The sequence below is a fragment of the Stegostoma tigrinum genome, chromosome 3, assembly GCF_030684315.1.
Source record: "Stegostoma tigrinum isolate sSteTig4 chromosome 3, sSteTig4.hap1, whole genome shotgun sequence".
In the NCBI taxonomy this organism is placed as follows: Eukaryota; Metazoa; Chordata; class Chondrichthyes; order Orectolobiformes; family Stegostomatidae; genus Stegostoma; species Stegostoma tigrinum.
The window spans coordinates 103,585,293-103,606,349 of record NC_081356.1 but is presented as its reverse complement, the minus strand read 5'-3'; the positions used below and the strand labels follow the sequence as shown (position 1 = coordinate 103,606,349).

The following is a 21,057-nucleotide window of genomic DNA, read 5'->3' as shown; positions in this document are numbered from 1 at the left end:
ATCAAGAAAGCCAGAAGCATCTGTGTGCGTATAACAAAATAGAAAACTGAAACTTTATAGCTTGTGCAAAAAAAAGTAGGGCATACCAGGAATGAAGTTTTCCCAGTTTCAATTAAAGTGTCTTGTCAAGTGAAAACTAACTAGTCTGCCATGGCCTGGACTGAGTGTGCTCACACAATCTTCCATGCTTCACCTCATTAATTATGCAACCAAGCTTTTCAGCACTCCTCTCTCAGAGTTGCGCCAGATTGCTTGCCAATGCCAAAACCTTCCAGCGATCATGCCGCTCACATCACATCAAGTCCAGGTGCACACCACTTCAGATGTTGTAAACCAGGAACTGGCCCTAACACTGCGATTCCGCACTATTACCCTTGAGGAAACTGCCCAGAAAGGAGAATCAACTTTCAAAGTTGCAGATAGAGATCTGAAGGTGGTGAATAGGGAGGTGAAGAAGAGGGCAGTTCTTTTTCCTGCGCACTGCCACAGGTAGCCACACCACCACTTACAGTCAAATTTTTCTGAAGAACGGTCTCGGCCCGAAACGTCAGCTTTCCTGCTCCTATGATGCTGCTTGGCCTGCTGTGTTCAATCCAGCTCTACACGTTGTTATCTCAGATTCTCCAGCATCTGCAGTTCCTACTATCTCTAAAACATTGTCCACGTCATTTGCATATGGACACAGACTGTTTCAGTATCTGCAATGCTGTTAATGATGCAATCACCAGCAAATATCCATACTTGTGTCTGTGTGATGAAGGGAAGACCATTGATAAAGCCGCTGAAAACTGATGGGCCTAAGGCACCACACTGAGTAATGCCATCAGCGATGTCTTCAATCTTAGATGATTCATTTCTAGCAAACACAACCATCTTCATTTGTGCCAGGTATGACTTCGACTGGAAGAGACCCGTCCCCTTATTTCCATGAGTCTGGTTTTGCTAGGGCTCCTTGATGGCATGCTCAGTTAAATGCTGCCTTGATGTCAAGAACAGTCACTCTCACCTTACCCTACTTCAGCTCTTCTGTACATGTTTGGACCAGATCTTCGATGAGGTGGAGAGAAGACTGGCCCTGAAGGAGCTCATGCTAAGGATCAGATATGTCTGTTATATTGAGCTCTCCATTTAAAGTGTACATTGTTTTTATTCTTTTTTTCTAAAGTAGTCATGTTCACATTTTCCCATGTTATGCTCCATCTGTCAACTCTTTTTGTCTCAGATAGTCTCTCTGCAAAGGGGTGGAGACAGGTTATCTCCTCTAGACAACTTGCTTTCCTATCTATTCTGGCATTGTCAGCAGAGTAAACTGCCACACAATCTTTCCCTTCATCCAAGTCATGATATTAATTGAGACCCAGGACTGATATTGTCTTAGATCAAATTTAAATTCAAATTATCATTCAACAAATAATTTCTGAGATAGACAGGAAAACCAACATTCGGTTTAAAGGAATAAATGACTGGGTCTGTAAACGGTGGAGTTTAGAAGAATCAGAGGAGATCTCATTGAAACAATCAAAATTCATCCAGACCAATTCATGAAGGATATTTTCCCTGAGTGGGAGAGCAAGAATCAGGGGACACAACCTGATAATAAGGGGAGACCAATTAGGACTGCAACAATGAGGCATTTCATCTCTCAGAAGGTAGTGAATTTCCAGAATTCCCTGCCTCAGAGGGCTGTAGAAGCTCAGTAGTGTTCAATTCTGAGTTTGATAGATTTCAACGTATCATAAAATATCAAGAGATATAAAGATAGTGCTGGAAAATGGTTTTGAAGCAGTAGAAGATCTGCCATAATCTCACTGAATGCCACAACAGACTCAAAGGGCTAAATGGCCTACACCTGCTATTTCTTATGTTCATTTGTTCATATAACTATGAAAGCAAGTACTGTCAGCTTACTGTGGACTGCCTTTACTGTCTTTAGTGTTGCAACTTTGAATCTGCTGACCCCCATTTTTAAGCTGGCTAGCAGATGGTGCGATGTGAAAATAAGTGGAAATGGAAAACAGCTACTACTTTACAACTGATGGTTTGATGTGCACTTTTCAAATATAGACAAAATTATCAACTATAAATACTTCCACACAGAGCAAATTCAAAAATCTTGACAAAAAAATTAATGAAGATCACAAACTATTTATTGCCATTATTATGCTTCAAAGTATATCTAGACTGTCAAGAATTGAACTGTTTATTTGATGTTCCTCATAAAGAGTCCATGCTGACTTAGATCTATGCCTTTCACTTAAAATTATTTAAATGTATCAAAAAATTAACAAAACAATGATTTTAAAAGAAACACAGGAAGCCATGTAGAATAAAAGTCACCAACAAACAATAACAGTGCAGTAACATTACTAAGGCAGGAAACTTCGCTGACATCTGATTTCCTGGAAATATTTCAAGCAGTTTCAATGTTTCTATGGTAATTAATGATTAGTGCCAGATTGGGATGGTGTGAACTGTCAAAAGGAATTAAAAATGCATAAAAACACTTCAAAATATTTAACATATTCACTTGCTATTGAAAATGCAATGTGCTTACCATTCTTCTTCCAGTTCGTTAGTTATCCTTCAAACCATTAAATATATAATTTTCCATGCTTCTGCCTCTGGAAATTATTGCTTAAAATGCTTGTGTTGCAAGGTTGTAAATATTTTGCACCCTCACTGTAAATTCAGTAAATCCATCTCATCTTACAAATGGAATTGATTACAAGCACGTTTCAAATGGTTTAGGGTTGGTTTACAACTAGGGGAGCAGAAATAATCATAGCTAAATATGTGTCATGTTCTGTGCATTACAGAGATAGAGAGAGGTAAAGAACCACTGGGCTCCATTTAGTGTTGGTACATCAGGATGATGTTAGTGAGGGAAATTCAGGAGTTTAACATAGTAACACTGAAGGAACAGCAATATAGTTCCAAGTCAAGATTGTGTGGGGCTTGGAATGGAATTATTTCTGTCTTGGTGATTCCTTCAACACCTGCACCCTAACCCAAGAACAGTCTGTGAGTGATACCCTTTAGAACTCGATTAGTAACGGCTTCACCAATTCATCTTTGGTGATGAATATTGAAGACGCCAACAAAGTACATTCTAACCATCCTGCAGCCATCAATACTTCCTCCGAGTGGTGTTTAATATGGAAGAGCAACTGATGTAAGGGTGAAGTTTGTGCTAATTAGCAGGAAGTTTCCTTGTCCATGTTCGATCATATGCCCAGTTCGCTCCTCCCTCACAAGTCGATGACTAAATTTATGGAATATTTTCTCACTTTCAGATTCTTTCTAATGTTTTCCTGCAGAGCCTCCAACACTCCACAAACTTTAGTGTATCCAGACTTTTGCTACTGGTTTCTTCACCTGCACCAACTTTTTCAGACCCATTAGACCTATCTTTGCCAGCATTTATCAGTTCCTGATTTCCCAAAACCTGAAATTTATCATTATAATCCTAACTATTATTTAGGGATAGTCAACATAGTTTTGTGAAGGGTAGGTTGTGCCTCACAAACCTTATTGAGTTCTTTGAGGTGACCAAACAGGTGGATGAGGGTAAAGCAGTTGATGTGGTATATACGGATTTCAGTAAAGCATTTGATAAGGTTCCCCATGGTAGGCTATTGCAGAAAATATGGAGGCATGAGATTGAGGGTGGTTTAGCAGTTTGGGTCAGAAATTGGATAGCTGTAAGAAGACAGAGGGTGGTGGTTGATGGGAAATGTTCATCCTGGAGTTCAGCTACCAGTGGTGTACCTCGATGATGTGTTTTGGGGCCAATGCTGTATGTCATTTTTATAAATGACCTGGATGAGGGCTTAGAAGGGTGGGTTAGTAAATTTGCGGCTGATACTAAAGTCGGTGGAATTGTGGATATTGCAGAATTATGTTTCGGGTTACCGAGGGGCATAGATAAGCTGCAGAGCTGGGCTGAGAGGTGGTAAATGGAGTTTAATGCGGAAAAGTGTGAGGTGACTCACATTGGAAGGAGTAACAGGAATACAGATTCTGGGTAGTGCAGATGAGCAGAGAGATTACTGCAGAGTAGTTGAATATAGTCCATTATTCAAATACTGATGACACACTGTCATGTATACAATCCCGCAACTTGTATTTGGTATACACCACTGAAAGGTTTTACAAGGCTAAACAGTACAGTTTGTTGCTGTATTGGAAATAGGTTGAAGACTATCATTGGACAAACAAAAGAGAAGTTTGACACTTTTATAACAAACTGTGGAGCTGGATGAACACAGCAGGCTGAGCAGCATCTTAGGAGCACAAAAGCTGACGTTTCAGGCCTAGACCCTTCATCAGAAAAGGGGGATGGGGAGAGGATTCTGAAATAAATAGGGAGGGGGGGGGGAGGCGGACTGAAGATAGATAGAGGAGAAGATAGGTGCAGATGAGAGTATGGGTGTGGAGGTAGGGAGGGGATAGATCAGTCCTGGGAGGACGGACAGGTCAAGGGGGCAGGATGAGTTTAGTAGGTAGGAAATGGAAGTGCAGCTTGAGGTGGGAGGAGGGATAGGTGAGATAGGCTGCAGGGTTCCCAAGCGGAATATGAGTTTCTGTTCCTGCAACCTACGGGTGGCATCATTATGGCACTGCAGGAGGCCCAGGATAGACATGTTGTCTAAGGAATGGGAGGGGGAGTTAAAATGGCTTGCGACTGGGAGGTGCAGTTGTTTACTGTGAACAGAGCGCAGGTGTTCTGCAAAGCGGTCCCCAAGCCTCCGCTTGGTTTCCCCAATGTAGAGGAAACCACACCGTTCAACAACCGCACCTCCCAGTCACGAACCATTTCAACTCTCCCTCCCATTCCTTTGACGACATGTCCATTCTGGGCCTCCTGCAGTGCCATAATGATGCCACCCATAGGTTGCAGGAACAGCAACTCATATTCCGCTTGGGAACCCTGCAGCCCAATGATATCAATATGGATTTCACCAGCTTCAAAATCCCCTCCCCCGCCATTGCATCCCAAAACCAGCCCAGCTGGTCCCCACCTGTCTAACCTGTTCTTCCTCTCACCTATCCACTCCTCCCACCTCAAGACACACCTCCATTTCCTACCTACCAAACTCATCCTGCCCCCTTGACCTGTCCGTCCTCCCCGGACTGACCTATCCCCTCCCTACCTCCCCACCCATACTCTCCTCCCCACCTATCTTCTCCTCTATCTATCTTCAGTCCGTCTCCCCCTCTCTCCCTATTTATTTCAGAATCCTCTCCCCATCCTCCTTTTCTGAAGAAGGGTCTAGGCCCGAAACGTTATCTTTGGTGCTCCTAAGATGCTGCTTGGCCTCCTGTGTTCATCCAGACCCACACTTATCTTGGATTCTCCAGCATCTGCAGTTCCCATTATCTTTGACGCTTTTATGCCCAGATACTGCCATTAGGACATGGAATAACTTTACCACTGGATCATGAAATTAAAAAAAAAACTTTATTTATGGTGGAATTGTTCAATTATTAAACAATATATCAAGATACAATGAAGCCAGTTCCAGATTGGGGAGCTGTTATCTGGAAAAATGGGCATAGGGGATCAAATGACCCTATCCTATTCTAAAAAGTCTGAACCATGGGCAGATTTAAGAATAGGGAGGCAAGCACAGATATATACAAGAATAAAGAGGAGGAGGACAAAAATGGCAGATATGTGGAAGATCTAATAGAACAAAGAACAATCATTGAAGAAAAGCATAGAGAAAATGGAAAGTTTTAGGAAAGGTACTCAATTGACAAGATGAAAACACCAGTGAAGATGTGCACATTTACAGATGAACCACAAATGATTGGAAAGAAGATCCAGTAAAGAGACAGACAGAAAGATACACGCATGCTAAACTTATAAGTACACATAGACAATTGTATTAACGACTGCCCAACATTATTAAGACGGGCAGATTTGAATATGCGAAGAGCCAATACCTGTTTGCAGTGTGGGTTCTCCATTACCTACAGAGGTGCAATTCTAACTAATAACAAGCATTCGATTCCTACCTGTCATATCTGAGGCTGGCTTGCAGCTGTAAAAAAGGCGCTGCATGGATAAATTGTAAAATAATCGCAATTTACTCTCAATGTTTGCAGAAAACTAGATGCAGAGTAAAACATTGTTCCCAAACGACAAGAATGAGTCTCAGAAAAACTATATGAACATTTGTAATCTGATTTAATCAGGCAGTCTAAATCTTGCCTCGTGATGTTAACCCCTGCAGAATACAAATACACTTACGGTTATGAATTGTCTGACTTATGATGGAAAATATCTCGGATGTTAATATGATTTAATTTCACCCTATATACTTTGATACACAGTTAGGTGAACTGGCACATGATGAACGATATTACACATTGTTTTGCAGGCAAAAATGAGATATGGCCAATATCCTGCGTTATGGTGCAGTGGTTAACACAGGAACATTGACCTGTTTTCTAACTGCACACCAATATTCACTAGTGATCTCAATCTTTGCTTTCCACTTAATGCAGTGAAAATGTTTTTGTTCAATTGTTGGAGCTCATTATAACATTCCTCGCACAGCAGAAAAGTCAGTCTTCTCTAAAATTTCAACTCATTTTCAATTGTCTAGGTACGGTGCTGAAAGAAGGACACATTAATACAGTTGCAAATTCTTCAGTAAGAATGCCAATCTTTTTAATACAAGAACCATCTGACTGCCTAAATTTGGTGAAACTTGTTAACTATATAAACTTGAAACAATGTTCATATTACTGAATTATAAAACAAAAACGAAACCACATATTCTTCCTTTCATCAAATTACCAATTAATTTTCATAGAGAAAACTTCTGTGGATTGCCAATGTTGCATCTCTTAAAAACTACTGTTAGTTAAATTACAATTTTCAGGGTCAACCCCCAAAGTTCATTTTTCTACTGATCCATCACGAGGCTTTTACAAGTGTGCCCAAAAAGTACCTTAACTGATACCACCCATTTTCTGATAATGTCAGCAATTGGTCAGCAACATTCTTTATCTGAATAAGATGTAGTTGATGTAGCAAGCAAGTTGTGGCTAGTTCTGATGCTATAACGTTCAAAAGTATTTTCTGTAGTCATCATAATTCAATGACAACGATACACCCTTTCTCAGGTTTGCAAATCCTAGATCACTTAGCACATCTTCTAATGGGCTATAATTCAAAATACCACTCTTGGAGTGTAAGCTTCTTATGTGACACAAACAAAAATGCCATTATGTTCAAAAAGCAAATGCAAATTACATTATGTATATACCAGCCCAGTGAGCCACAGAGATGAAGCCTCTCACGCTGACAGGAAATTATTAAAATTAAACTGGTGGCAAAGTCATAGGATTGGTAGTCCAGAGATACAGATAAATGCTGTAGGATCATGAGTTGAAATCTTCCTGGTCAACTTTAAAATCAAGTAATAAAACTGGAATTAAAAGTTTTGTCTAGTATTAGTGACGGTGAAACTATGTCAAATATCATTAAAAATTCATCCAGTTCACTATTCCCTTCAGGGAAGGAAGTTGGCCATCCATATTCCGTATAACCTCCATATGGCCCCCTACTAAACTCCTTGCACACCCCCAACTGTGTAGTCAAATTCCAAACGAATACCCTCTACAAATTTGCTGATGACACCATCATGATAGAACTGGTAACAAACAACAATGAGTCAGAATACAGAACGGAGATAGTGGGCTTGGTGTCATGGTGTAATGAAAACAATTTGTCTCTCAACCTCGGCAAAACAAAAGAACTGATCATTGACTTCAGGAAGAAAGGAGGAGAACGTGTGCCCAGCAACAGTCCAGAGCCAAGGTGGAGAGAATCGAGAGCACCAAGTTCCTAGGAGTGACGGTAACTGACAACCTGTCCTGGACTTCCCACGTTGATGCGATGGTCAAGAAAGCACAACAACGCCTCTGCTTCCTCAGGCAGATCAGGAAATTTGGCATGTCCAGAAGGATCGTCATCAAATTTTACAGATGCACCATAAAAAGTATACTATCCAAATGCATAACAGCCTGGTACTGCAATTCAGCCCATGACTGTAAAACACTACAGAAAGTTGAGTATATAGCCCAGCTCATCACAGAAGCCAACTTCCCATCCATGGACTCCATCTACACTTCTCGTTGACAGTGCTGGCTGTCTTTCCACAGCGAAGACTCTTCCCATCCTGGTAATGCTCTTCTACAAACTTTTCCGTCAGGCAGAAGATACAGAAGTTTGAACACATATACCAACAGGTTCAAGAACAACTTCTTCCCTGCCGTTATTAGACTGCTGAATGGACTATCTAACTTCAAATAATGTTGATCACGCTAATGTTGATCTTGCTTTGCACACCTCATGTGCAGTTGTAACCTGTATGCCTCACACTGTCTAAGCACCCTATGATCTATGTGTCCTTCTTTGCTACGATCTGCCTATACTGCTCGCAAAACTAAGTTTGTTGCTGTACTTAGGTATTACATATTAAATCAAATTAAATTAAATCAAATGATTTTAGACCTACAAAAATCTTAACTTATGGGGGTCTTTTATATGTATACTGCCCTGTAAAATGGCCTAGCAAGCTATTCAGTTCAACAGCAGTTAGGGATGAGCAACAACTTTTGATCTAGCCATTCAGAGATAGTAGAAACGTCAGATGCTGGAGAATCTGAGATAACAAGGTGTAGAGCTGAATGAACACAGCAGGCCATGCAGCATCAGAGAGTAGGAACTACCGATGCTGGAGAATCTAAGGTTACAGGAACAGCACCTCATATTTCAATGGGATACCACCCGACGGTTGCAATAACAGCACCTCATATTTCGCTTGGGAACCCTGCAGCCCCATGGTCTCAATGTGGATTTCACAAGCTTCAAAATCTCCCCACTCCCAACTTCATCTCAAAACCAGCCCAGCTTTCCCCGCTTCCTTGACCTGTCCAACTTTTGTCCCATCTATCTGCTCCTCCCACCTCACTGACCAACCCCCACCTCTACCTCCTACCAGCCTCATCACCGACTCCTTGACCTGCCCGTTTTCACTTGACTGACCAACCCCCATCCCAACTCCCCACATACACTCATCTTTACTGGCTCCATCGCCACCTCCTTGACCTGTCCATCTCCTCTCTACCTCTCTGCTCCTTTATCCATCTTCCATCCACCACCCCCCACCTCTCTCTATTTATTTCTGATTCCCTTCCCCACCCCATTTCTGAAGAAGTTTCAGCTTTCTTGGTCGTCTGATGCTGCCTGGACTGCTATGTTCACCCAGCTCTACACCTTGTTATCTTTGACCGAGCCATTGATGTCCACATCTCATCAAACTATTTTATTTAGAAAAGAAGCCTGTTTTTCCTCATAATTAGGTTCTAGAACATAGAACATAGAACATTACAGCACAGTACAGGCCCTTCGGCCCTCAATGTTGTGCCGTCCTGTCATACCGATCTGAAGCCCATCTAACCTACACTATTCCATGTACGTCCATATGCTTATCCAATGACGACTTAAATGTACCTAAAGTTTCTGGTCTTTATTATGATATTGTGAGTTGGAGTTAAGATGCAAACGGAATCTCTAAGCAAATGAATGATCACCCTGGGGTTTTCTCCCATGGTGCTGGTTTAGAAATAGCACTGAAATAGAACTGGAAGCACAGTGTAGATTGGGCCTATTAAGAAGAGAGACAGAAGGGTAAAGAAGACATACTTTAAAAAAGAGTTCACTGTTTTATGGTGAAATCATTTATTGCACATTCTACTCAACAATATCATAGCTTCAGAACAAGTTGCAGAATCTATGACATCTTGGACGTTTAATAACACCATAAGTCAGTCAAACTCCCGACTCAATTGTATGGAAAGATCAGAGAAATCATCATTGACACTTGACCTAGATAGTTTACTTCACCTTTCTTAAAAAAGGAAAAGATGGAAGAATGGGTGGACTTGAACTATTGACTTAAAAAGACACAATTTATTATTCTTTCACACTTGGCATTTTGTAAAGAACACTTCATTCAAAATGATCTGAATGTGTTATAGACATGAGACAAGACTTTACAGGAAGGAAGTACTCTACAAGTACATAAAGAAGGAAAGACAAAGGTGGCACAAAGGTTTCAAATGAGAATTTCAGAATGTAAGGCTTTGGCAGCTAAAGGCATAACCTCCAAATTAAGTCCCATATTTAAAAATGGGGATGTTTGAGAGGTTATAAGTTGAGGAACACACAATACAGAGCACTGCAGGGCTGAAGTACATCACAAATAAAACTACCAAAAATATACTTACATATATTGGCACTTCACGGCAGCTCAGCTCCATTGCATCTGCATCTGTATACTGAAACAGAAAAGTTGTTTATACTTTAAAATTAAGTATCAGAGGGATTTATATTGTTGTGACATGAATATATACACCAACATTTAAAAATATTGTGCCCCTGTCCCTAAGAAGGGAAAGAAACAGAAAGAGTCAGAGGGCAAAATTTATCAGAGAGCAGGAGTGAACGTAAACCCAAATTATCATTGCCTTAAATGAGCTGTTATTCTAATAATGAAACATTTAGTTACTCCCTCAAAAAGAGCTATCATTTGATTAATTACATTTAACACTATGTCATATTAATATGCAAATACCTGTTCATCAAGCTATACTTTACATTTTCAGACTTTTTAATAGCCTTTAATCTGGTGAGCATCTATACAATCACCACTGACTGCATAACACCTTTTCATCACTGGCCGCACAAAAAATCATGGGCTGAATCTTCCAAACCGTTGAAAAATATGGGCATTGGAGATAAAATTGGGAAAATTACATGTGATCAGGAGGAAGAAGGCTCCTGATTCAAGAGTAAAGTCCCTTTCCCCAGCAAAATGTTGAAGGATGAGGTGAGCTAATTGTGTGGCAAGAAGCCTATTTGCATGCGTTAGCATCCTCATTATTGTGAATCCTGCCTCATTATTATGCAGTCTCCCATTCTCCCACCTGCCAGATAGGAATTTGATGATAACAATTCTGAACGTGAAATTCAGAACAGAACCTGAAGACTCTAGCTTGCCACGTGATCCTCCTGGCATACATCTTGGACAACAGGTGCCAATGCCTTAGGGCCCACTCCATGCGGAGTGACCTCAATCATCCCTCATCCATCAGGGCCTCCAAGACCCTGTCAGCAAAGCTGGATGGGTGACAGTTCGCTGTTTTGTTATGAATGACATTGATACAATAAGCATGGGTGACCTTAGCTCTGGAGATCAGAATGTAGAGTCAATTTAGGCAGAAATACTAAACCTTTGTTGACGTAAATTTGTAATAATAACGGAGCACAAACCCCTGCTAGGTCCTCTTAAGAAAGACAAGGCAGTGCTACCCATAGCTTCAGGCTGAATTCAGTGGTCGGCTCTTATATTAAGTGCATATAATTACAAGTTTAAACATCATCCAGAAGCCAAGTAGCAAATGCAGATGCATTGAGCCACCTCTCACTGACAGATACACCACTGGTGGTACTGCCACAGAAAGAGTCCATAATGGTTTTAAATTTTCTGGACACACTTCCAGTCACAGCTGACAATATCAGAGTTTGGACACAAGAAGACCTGGTCCTGGCAAAACTGAAACAGCTGGTGGTAATGGGGTAAACAAAATTCCTAAAGGAGAATGGTGTTTGTCATACAAGGACAGCTCCATACCATCCATCGTCCAATGGTCACACAGAAAGAGCAGTCCAAATTTTGAAGACAGGCTTAAAGAAACAGCTTACAGTTTCACTGGAAAGCGAACTGTCCCAGTGGCTAGTTGATTATAGGACCACATCTCACGCAATTACAGGGATAGCTCCAGCAGAATTGCTAATGGGAGAAGACTCCGTACCATGTTAAATCTGATCTATCTGCACCTGGAGGGGAGAGTGAAACAGCATCAGGAACCCAATACCAGATACAAGACTCTGCTAAGCAAGAGAAATAGCTTACTTCAGGGAACAAGGTTTGGTGTTGGACCAGAGGAATGGCCCTGCATTTGTAAGAGGCATGGTCAATGCCAGGTCAAGTCCTGTGATATATAAAGTTCGGGTAGGTGTGATGATCCTGAATAAGCATGTGGGCCATATGAAAGCTGCAAAACTCACAAACAGTGCGGGAGCAAAATGTGCCCAGCTCCTCAACTGCCTTTCCAACTGTTCCGGAACTCATGTGTTCTCTCTCTCCATCAAGCATTGGAGATAACTCGAATCTGAGATGGACACAGCAGATGACACCACCTCAATGCCTTTGATGCCAAAAGAGAAGAATGAATTTCTTCTGAGACGCTTTGGGCATAAAAGGTGAGCTACTGTGCATTATCCCCCACCTATATCAGAGGCAGAGTTGGAGGAATCTGACCCAGTGCTGAAATGCCCCAGGTGGAGCTACAAAATAATGAAATTTTCTTGACCACAGGAGCACAGTGAAAAGTGTACAGAGCCGCCAATCTCTGACACCATCTTAGAAGACAACAGTTAGAATTAAAAGCAAAACTTGAAATTATAGAAACAGAAGCAAAAAGGAAAAGAAAATGTCCGGATCATCCTCGTTTCCACTGCTGCCGCCCTGAGTCTTCAGCCTGGCTCACCAATGCCACCTGCACTGGGCGCACCAATGCTGCGGTGTTGCCACCCCTACAATCGTGTCTTCGCCACCGCCATTGCCATCACCTTGCATCTTGTGGCTCACCACTACCTGCACCAGACCAACAATGTCAAAGTTGCCATGATCTGGCACCATCACTAACCACTGGGACCACCTTGCCGTCACTGCCATCATCTTGGAATCAATGGAAAGAACCCACAACCTTCCTGAACAAATGCAAAAGAGTAATCCTCAAAACTAACATTGACGTCAGAGCCACTGTTTGACCATAAAAAACACATGGCCTGGAGAAGAAATTAGGCCATTCAACCCACTGAGTCTACTCTGCCATTCGATCATGGCTGATAAGTTTCTCATCCCATTCTCCCCATAACCCTACATCCCCTTAACAGTCAAGAACCGATCTATCTCTGTCTTAAATATACTTAACAAAAATTGACGCCAGTGCTTCCACCACCACCTCCAGTCCTGTGCTGGGCCCAACTAAATCGAACTTGCCAGGCTCCTGCACCATCTCTCACTGCTGGGGCCATGCCAATGCTACTGGTTCCACCGCAGCTGAGCTTTCCAAGGGCAAAAAGGTAAGACAGCACTGTAGAGAAAAGTGGAAAGAAAAGAAGAAAAAAATAAAAAAAGAGAAATGGATGGAAGAAAGCGGCAGGTGAGCAGGAGCCGGAATGCTGCTGCTCTTCTGTCACCACCTTGCCAGGAGTTTCCCGCCCTTTCTCTTTCATTCATTTACAGAAGATGGGCATCCTTGGCTAGGTCAGCATTTATTAGCACTCCTAGCTGCCTTGCAAAAGCTAGTGATGAGCTGCCTTCCGGAACTGCTGCAGTCCTTGAGGTGTAGGGGTGATCACTGTGCTGGTAGTTAGAGATTTCTAGGATTTTGACCCAGTGACAACGAAGGAGCAGCAATATAGTCAGGATGGTATGTAATGTGGAGGTGAACTTGCAGGCATGTGGTGTCTGTCTGCATCTGCTGACTTTGTCCTTCAAGGTGACAGAAGTTGTTGCATTTGGACGGTGTGTTAAAAGGAATCTTAGTGAGTTACCAGGCTGTCTTTGTAGAGTGTCCACACTGCATCCACAATGTGTCGGTGATGAATGGAGGGAATGTCGAATGTTGCAGTTGGCTTTACAGTCAAGCGCACTGCAATGTCCAGGATGGTGTTGAGTTTTTTGGGTGTTGTTGGAGTTCGACTCAATCAGCCCAGTGAAGTGAATTCCATCATAGTCTTGAATTGTACCTTATAGATATCAGTCTGACATTGGGGAAATGGGCGGTGAGTTACTTGTCATAGAATTCCCAACCTCTGACTTACTCTTGGAGGTCATGGCAATCCAGTTCTGTTTCTGATCAATGGCAATCCCCAATGGAGCATTCAGTGATGATAATGTCATTGAATTTCAAGGGGCCTTTGTGTGTTACAAATATTACCTGACACTTATGAAGCCAAGCCCGATATTGTCCAGGTTGTGTTGCATGTGGACATGGACTGCTTCGGTATCTAAGGGGGCATGAATGGTGCAAAACAGTGTGCAATCATCAGCAAACATCCCCATTTCTGAATTCATGATGGAGGGAAGGTCATTGGTGAAAATGTATGACAGTACCCTGAGGCACTCCTGCAATGATGTCCCAGAGCTGAGGACAACAATTTTCAATAACAACCATCTTCCTGAGTGCTAGATATGGCTCCAACTAGTGGAAAGATTGCCTTTGACATCGCAAGTGTCACTTGATAACACTGGTAATGGTCACTTCCATCACTTTCAGATGATCCAGAGTATACCAACGGGGCTTAGATTAGCCAAGTTGGATTTGTCCTGCTTTTTGACGACTTATCTAGGAGTATGGCTAGTTCTGCAACACCAGTATTCAGTATATTACATTAATGTTTTCAGGACCTATTGCCTCTTCAGTATCCAGTGTGTTGGTATCATGTGAAGTGAATCAAATGAGTTGAAAACTGGTATCTGTGATGCTGGGGAACATAAGGAGGAGACGGAGATGGATCATTCACAAAGTTCTTCTGGCTGAATGGATGCAAATACTTGTCTTCACCAGTGTGCTGAGCATCACGGAGAATAGGGGTATTTGTGGAGACTCCACCTCATGTTACTTGTTAACTGACCACTGCCATTCACAACAAGATGTGGAGGACTTAGATCTTATCTAACACAAAAACAGAAATTGCTGAAGAAACTCAGCAGGTCTGCAACATTTGTGGGGAGAAAACAATTAATGTTTTGAGACCTGTGATCCTAGACCTGATCTGCTGGTTGAGGAATCACTTTGCACTTTCCATTGCATGCTGTTTCTGATGCTTGCAATGCAAAATCTTGTGTTGTAGCTTCACAAGGTTGACATCTCAAGTTTAGGAATTTCTGGTACTGTTTCGAGCATACCTTCCTTCACTCTTCATTCCACCATGGCTGCTCCCCTAGCTTGAAGGTAGCAGTAGAGTGGGTGGTAAGCCAGGCCATGAGGTTATAGGTCGTGGTGGGATACAGTTCTGCCGCTGATGTCTCATGGCACCTCATGGATGCCCAGTCTGGATTGCTAGTTTTGTTCAAGATCTGTCCCATTAAGTAAATTGAAAGTGCCACACCACACACTGCAGGCAATTCGCAATGAAAATTCCTCTCCACTATAATTGTGCAGTGATCATTTCTACCAATACTGTAATGAATGGTTACACTTTCTGAATCCACTTCGCAGAACACTGTACCCCCACCCTTCATAGAGATATATTCCTCTCCTTCACAGAAACTCCACACCACCATGGCCCCCACCTCACAAGGATATTTCTCTCCCCTGATCATGGCGACAATTCCATCCTCCCTCACAATGACACTTCCCTCCTCACAAAGACACTTTCCCCTTCACACAGGGACACACCCGCCTTTTCACCGGGATAATCTTCTTACTCCCTGCCTTTCAGAAACACTCCTGCTCCTTCTCACTCCCCAATCACTGAGGGACACTGCTTCCTCACCCTCTGAAATTTAATCACAACTTCAGAATTAGGCAAATCAACATGTTTTCACAAACACATATAACTACAGATACAGAAAAATAACTAAAATATTAATGATGCACTGCATGTATGTAATGCACCATGAGCTCAAAGGGTTATAGAGGGGATGGTGAAGAGAGAGATTAATAAAAACCTAGTTATGTTGCCTCTTTCTCATCATATAATACTGCATTACAAGGGTCTACCACTAGAGTGCATTGCCAATCCATTCAATAGTGGAGCCCCTCAAAGACTTTAGGAATATTATATATTACTTACATTTTCTTCCACTGTGCCTTTGAGCCTTTAAAGAGATTTTGTTTCTGCAAGTTATGACTGTAAAAATATGTTTCAGGACTTTAAATGTGTATAGTTTTTTAAACGTTTCAAGTATCAACACTATGTCCAAATTGACTTTTACATCAAATCCAGGAATCAGGTGCCAAATTTTTACAATATTTATCCATTCAAATAATTGAAATAGAAAAAAAGTAGCATTATGAATGCTATATGTTATTTTAGTCAATTATCCCCTGAATTGTGTGCGCAGAGTTCTCTAAGGGATGCCAGAATACAAGATTGCAAGGAAGTTTTGTCTTTTTAGCACCTAATTAAAGATAAAACTTTTGCCAGGCATTCAGAAGTGAAGGCCAGAATCCTCCTTCCATAAAGACATTTCCTCTGTTAAAATAACAAGGATACACAATGTAATCACAGCTCAGTAATGCCATCTGTGAATGCAAAAGGAAATGCTTTTAACAATATTTTGCAAATTATCAAGGAGTTTTGTGGCTGAGGTAACAATATTTCTTATCTCTATAAAGCCTGTTTCTGACTGTGTCTGTTTAAGAAATCTCATGGAGACTGCTATTACATTGCACACTTGGAAGGCTTGATTCTAAAATGCAGAAAGAAACCCACGTCTGATTTGCAGAACACATTTATGAATGATTTCCTCCTCCTCATAGCTACATGCTAGCAAACAAGCTCAGATTTAACAACAGTCTTGAGTTCTTGATCTTGATATTTTCTGTAAGTACATGGACCTCTATAATATGTGACCAATCAACAATGGATGTTATTGAGCTAATAATGAATCTTCGGTATAGTTAAGCTAGGAATGTGGACAACGCACGGCTTAACCTCTGAAACCATCATTCCCTGATAACTGCAGCTTTTGGATACACCACCTGAATTCTGACATGCAGGATGCCCTAAAAGCATTCCAATCTAGATTGTGTAATTTTCAATGCTGACAAAGAGGCATCTGAACCCATATAGGACATTAAAAAATCACAACAAATACAGAAGTTGCTGGGAAAGCTCAGCAGATCTGAGAGGATCTGAGAATTAAAACCAGAGTTAACATTTCTGAGGAAGGGTCACTGGACCTGAAACGTTAACTCTGATGCTTCTTCACAGATGCTACTAGACCTGCTGAGCTTTTCCAGCAACTTCTGTTTTGTTCTCGATTTACAGTTCTTTCAGTTTTTATTAAAAATCTCATCTTGGACTTCCACATTATATGATACTATGCAGAGAATGAACCAGAAAAGCTTGAATTTGTGCTGTCAAGTTCCTTTTGCTGAAAGTATCATTTAATAGTAGCCAGTCTAGATTCATGAGCCTAGAAAATGAAAGTCAGTGAGCCATTCAAATGCCAATCTTGTTTTGTCAATTCCTGCCATCTAGATGAGCATCTACCAGCAGGGATGATTGAACTGCAACTGGGAATTGTGGGTGACTTTCTCAGTTCCTAATCCAGCGATGCTGCAGCCAATTATGTTCTCTCTCTTAATGTTCCTAGGTGAAATAATTTAATTCAGCAGAGACTGGAAATCAAAATTGGCACTTTCCTGGTTCTGTATTTTTCAATGTATGTGGTGTAAGAAGTTTGTTTGAAGTCTGGCAAAAAAAATATCATTTTACTGATAGGTTTAGAATGGATGATGATGGGATAGTGTAGGGGGATGGGCTTAGATTAGTTCACAGGTCGGCACAACATCGAGGGCCGAAGGGCCTGTTCTGCGCTGTATTGTTCTATGTTCTATGTTTCCAACAAAAGATCAAAGTATGTTTTCCACTTCCACCAAAGCAGACTGATCGAAGAATAATTCTTATTATACGTTTATTTAGTCTTGACAATTTTGGTTTGAAACTTCACAAATGCCAGAACGTGAGCTTAAACAATCATTTTAAAGCTTTATTTCTGCATTGTTACATTTTAATGCAAGTTTAAAATCATTAGAAGGTATGGAATGTTGCCACTGTTACCAGCGAAACAAAACAATGCATACTGTGTATTTTTAAACTAAAAATGTTTACAGATCTGTTTGACATATTCACTTTTATTAAAAAAAAACCTTGATTTTTCTTTTGCCTCTTGGTACTCAATGTAACACCTGAAATCACTTCTTCATAGTAGCTCCTATACTGCTCTGTAATATATCCTAAATTTTGTACTTAACAAAGACATTTGTATTTATATATAAGAAACATCTCAACATGCTTTCTGGTTGCATTGTAAATCAAAGATGAACCTAGGCAGCAAAAGGAAATATTATACCAAATGACCTAAAGCTTAATAAATGATGTAAGATTTAAGTAAAATAAACAATAAGTGCTGGAGAAACTCAGCAACTCTGGCTGCATAATCTTCAAAGAGGAGTCACATTGGACTCAAAACATAACTCTGTTGCTCTCTTCACCAATGTTGTCAGCATTGCTGAGCTTCTCCAGCACTTTCTCTTGTTATTTCAGATCTCCCCATCCACAGTACTTAACTTTTTAGTTTAGGAATTAAGGAGTTCTGAAAGGAGAAAAGTGTGATTGAGGGGCAGAGAGGTGGAGAGAAGATATTCCAGAGCTTTACGGAGCTTAAGACATGGCATCCAAAGTTAAACCTATTAAATTCTGGCTGCTCAAGAGGCCAGAATTAGAGGAGCATAGATATCTCACGTGGTCGAGCAGCAGGAGTTCTTTCATGGAATGTGTGCATCACTAACACGGCTAACATTTGTGACCCGTCCCTAATTACTCTTGAGAAAATGATTCTGAGCTGTCTTATGGAATCAATACAGTTTATCTGATGTAGGTTATTCACTGAACTGTTAAGAACAGAGTTCCAGGATTTTTACTCAGCAACAATTAAGGAATGGCAAATGGTTCCACATTGGGATGGTAGGTGGCATGAATGGAAACTTTCAGGTGGCACTGTTCACATATTCCTGCTCATCTAGGTGTCAGACACTACCATTTTGAAAACAAGGGCAACAATTTGAAAATCAAGATGTTGCTTGATCACGAGCCAACATACACCGGTTGAGTTAGGTCATGGGAAGCAGAGTAGAGGATGACTTCATTTTGTGTGGGTAGAATATGAGAGACCAGCCAGCAGAGTGTGTTGGATCAGCAAATTTACAGGTCACTTACGAAGATGGTTTTTGTTTTACATTGCTTGGAGAACTGAGGTTTTGCAGGACTGTGGAAAATGAATTTATTTCAGGTTTTCTGCAAATACCAGCAGTGGTTTCTTTAAAGTCATTGTAAGTTCACTGGGGATATTGGAGGCTCTTTCTGTAAGGTTTTCTGTGAATTGCCTGACCAATACTAACTGTGTGCTCTGCTATAGACCCCTTCTGGGCTGTTTTGAACAAGGACTAGCTTCAAGATCTCCTTCTTTGCATGGTTCAGGAGGGATTCCTGTTCAGGGGAAAGGTGATGACATAGTTGGTGGCAAGACAGCGGTGTACTGTTGCTAAAATAGTAATCCAGAGGCTCAAGCTAATGCTCTGGGACGTAGGTTCAAATTCGACCATGGCAGACGGTGAAATCTGAAGTCAATAAAATTTGTAATGAAAAGCTAGCCCAATGGCGACCATTGCAGATTGTCATGAACCCTAGATGGATCACTGATGTCCTTTAGGGAAGGAAATTTGTCACCATGCCTGATCTGTGTGTGACTTCAGGCCCACAACAATGCAGTTGACTCAAAATGGCCCTAACAAACCACTGCATTCAAGGGGTAATTAGGAATGTACAATAAATAATGGCTCAGCCAGCCATACCCACATCCCATGAACAGATTTTTGAAAACGCTGTTTTGGGGAAAAGCCTGATAAGAACAAGCCAAGTTGGAGGAAAGCTACCCAGCTGATCTCTGCCAATTTTGACACGAAAACCCTCTTGCTGAGTTCAGGGTGAACCATATTTGTTCTTTTTAACTGCAATTGAAGAAGCATTTCAAAACTGAATTTCCTGAGCCCAGCTGTGTATGTAAGACTTCAGAGACACCGTACATGATTTGTGACTTGACCAATGAGCCAGAAAATGAAAGCAATACATTCCCTTTGTCTTCAATAAAAAGCCAAAGTGATTTTTATTTTCAGATAATTAATGTCCACAGAGAAATCCCATTTTTGCTTTCTTTCTGTGTGTACACATGCGCGTGCCTGTGTGCACGTGTGTGTGCGTGTGTGTGTTTGAGAGTGTTTTGGGGATGTTCAGAGAGATGAACACTTATTTTTCAATATTACTAACTATATGTTAACCAATAACTGCATATTTACTGAATAAGTAGCGTTTTGGTAATAACCGATAATGCTTGTACATTAAGAAACTTGACTGATAGATTTTGTTGCTTAAAACCTAAAAAAAATGTTTAACTGGTCATCTTGGTAACTCACAAAGGTATTTTTAATTTAAGTTGTGATACATGGAATCATGACACTAGAGCAATGGTGCACTCCTCCGGTCCCCAACGGTCATAAAGATATGCATAAGTGATACAAATGTAAGACAGTGATGTCATAGAGTCGGAAAAAGACAACGTTGCTGATGACATGAATTTGTCGCTAGAATCTCGCTTCGGGCTCAATTGTTACAAAGGTTGAAAATAATCTGGTTTAGTGTCAAATAGTTACCAAGAAAAGAAATTGAGTCAGCAGCGAGGAAACTAAGAGTTTGGAGTGGATCTGAGGAAATAATTAAAATTTTCTGATACTTACATTGGGAGACATTTCTGCTAATGTCTACTGGATATCAGATAAACAGTCTGACAGCTTAGAAACAGTAGAGGGAACCAAGAGAGGTGATGGTGACAGAGTAGTGCTTGGTGTCCTCTCAGTACATGTGAAAACTAATGTTTATGCTCTTGAATGATTGGTTAAGGGACAGGACAAGGATAAAACGTAGGAGGCGGCAACATTTAATTCCTTCCTGGATACCAGAAGTAACAGGGCAGGAGCAGAAAGAGAAAGTTTTTCAAGTGGTGCTCTGGCTATAATTAGATAGACCAAGAATGAAAGCAGATAAAAACAGTCCCAACTAGCTGGGCAGTTCATCAGATATCATTGTAATATTCTGCCCAAGTCTACTTAACAAGC

General features: G+C 41.0%; 1 protein-coding gene across 1 annotated transcript in view; it reads right to left on the bottom strand.

The window, feature by feature from the left end:
* arhgef28a (Rho guanine nucleotide exchange factor (GEF) 28a) overlaps positions 1–21,057 on the bottom strand; it is a 410,326-nt gene that overhangs the window by 334,587 nt on the left and 54,682 nt on the right. Inside the window, exon 2 of the mRNA XM_059644799.1 lies at positions 10,309–10,359. Coding sequence (XP_059500782.1) covers positions 10,309–10,341 — 33 coding nt within the window. The 5' untranslated portion in view covers positions 10,342–10,359. The remainder of the gene's footprint in view (positions 1–10,308; positions 10,360–21,057) is intronic.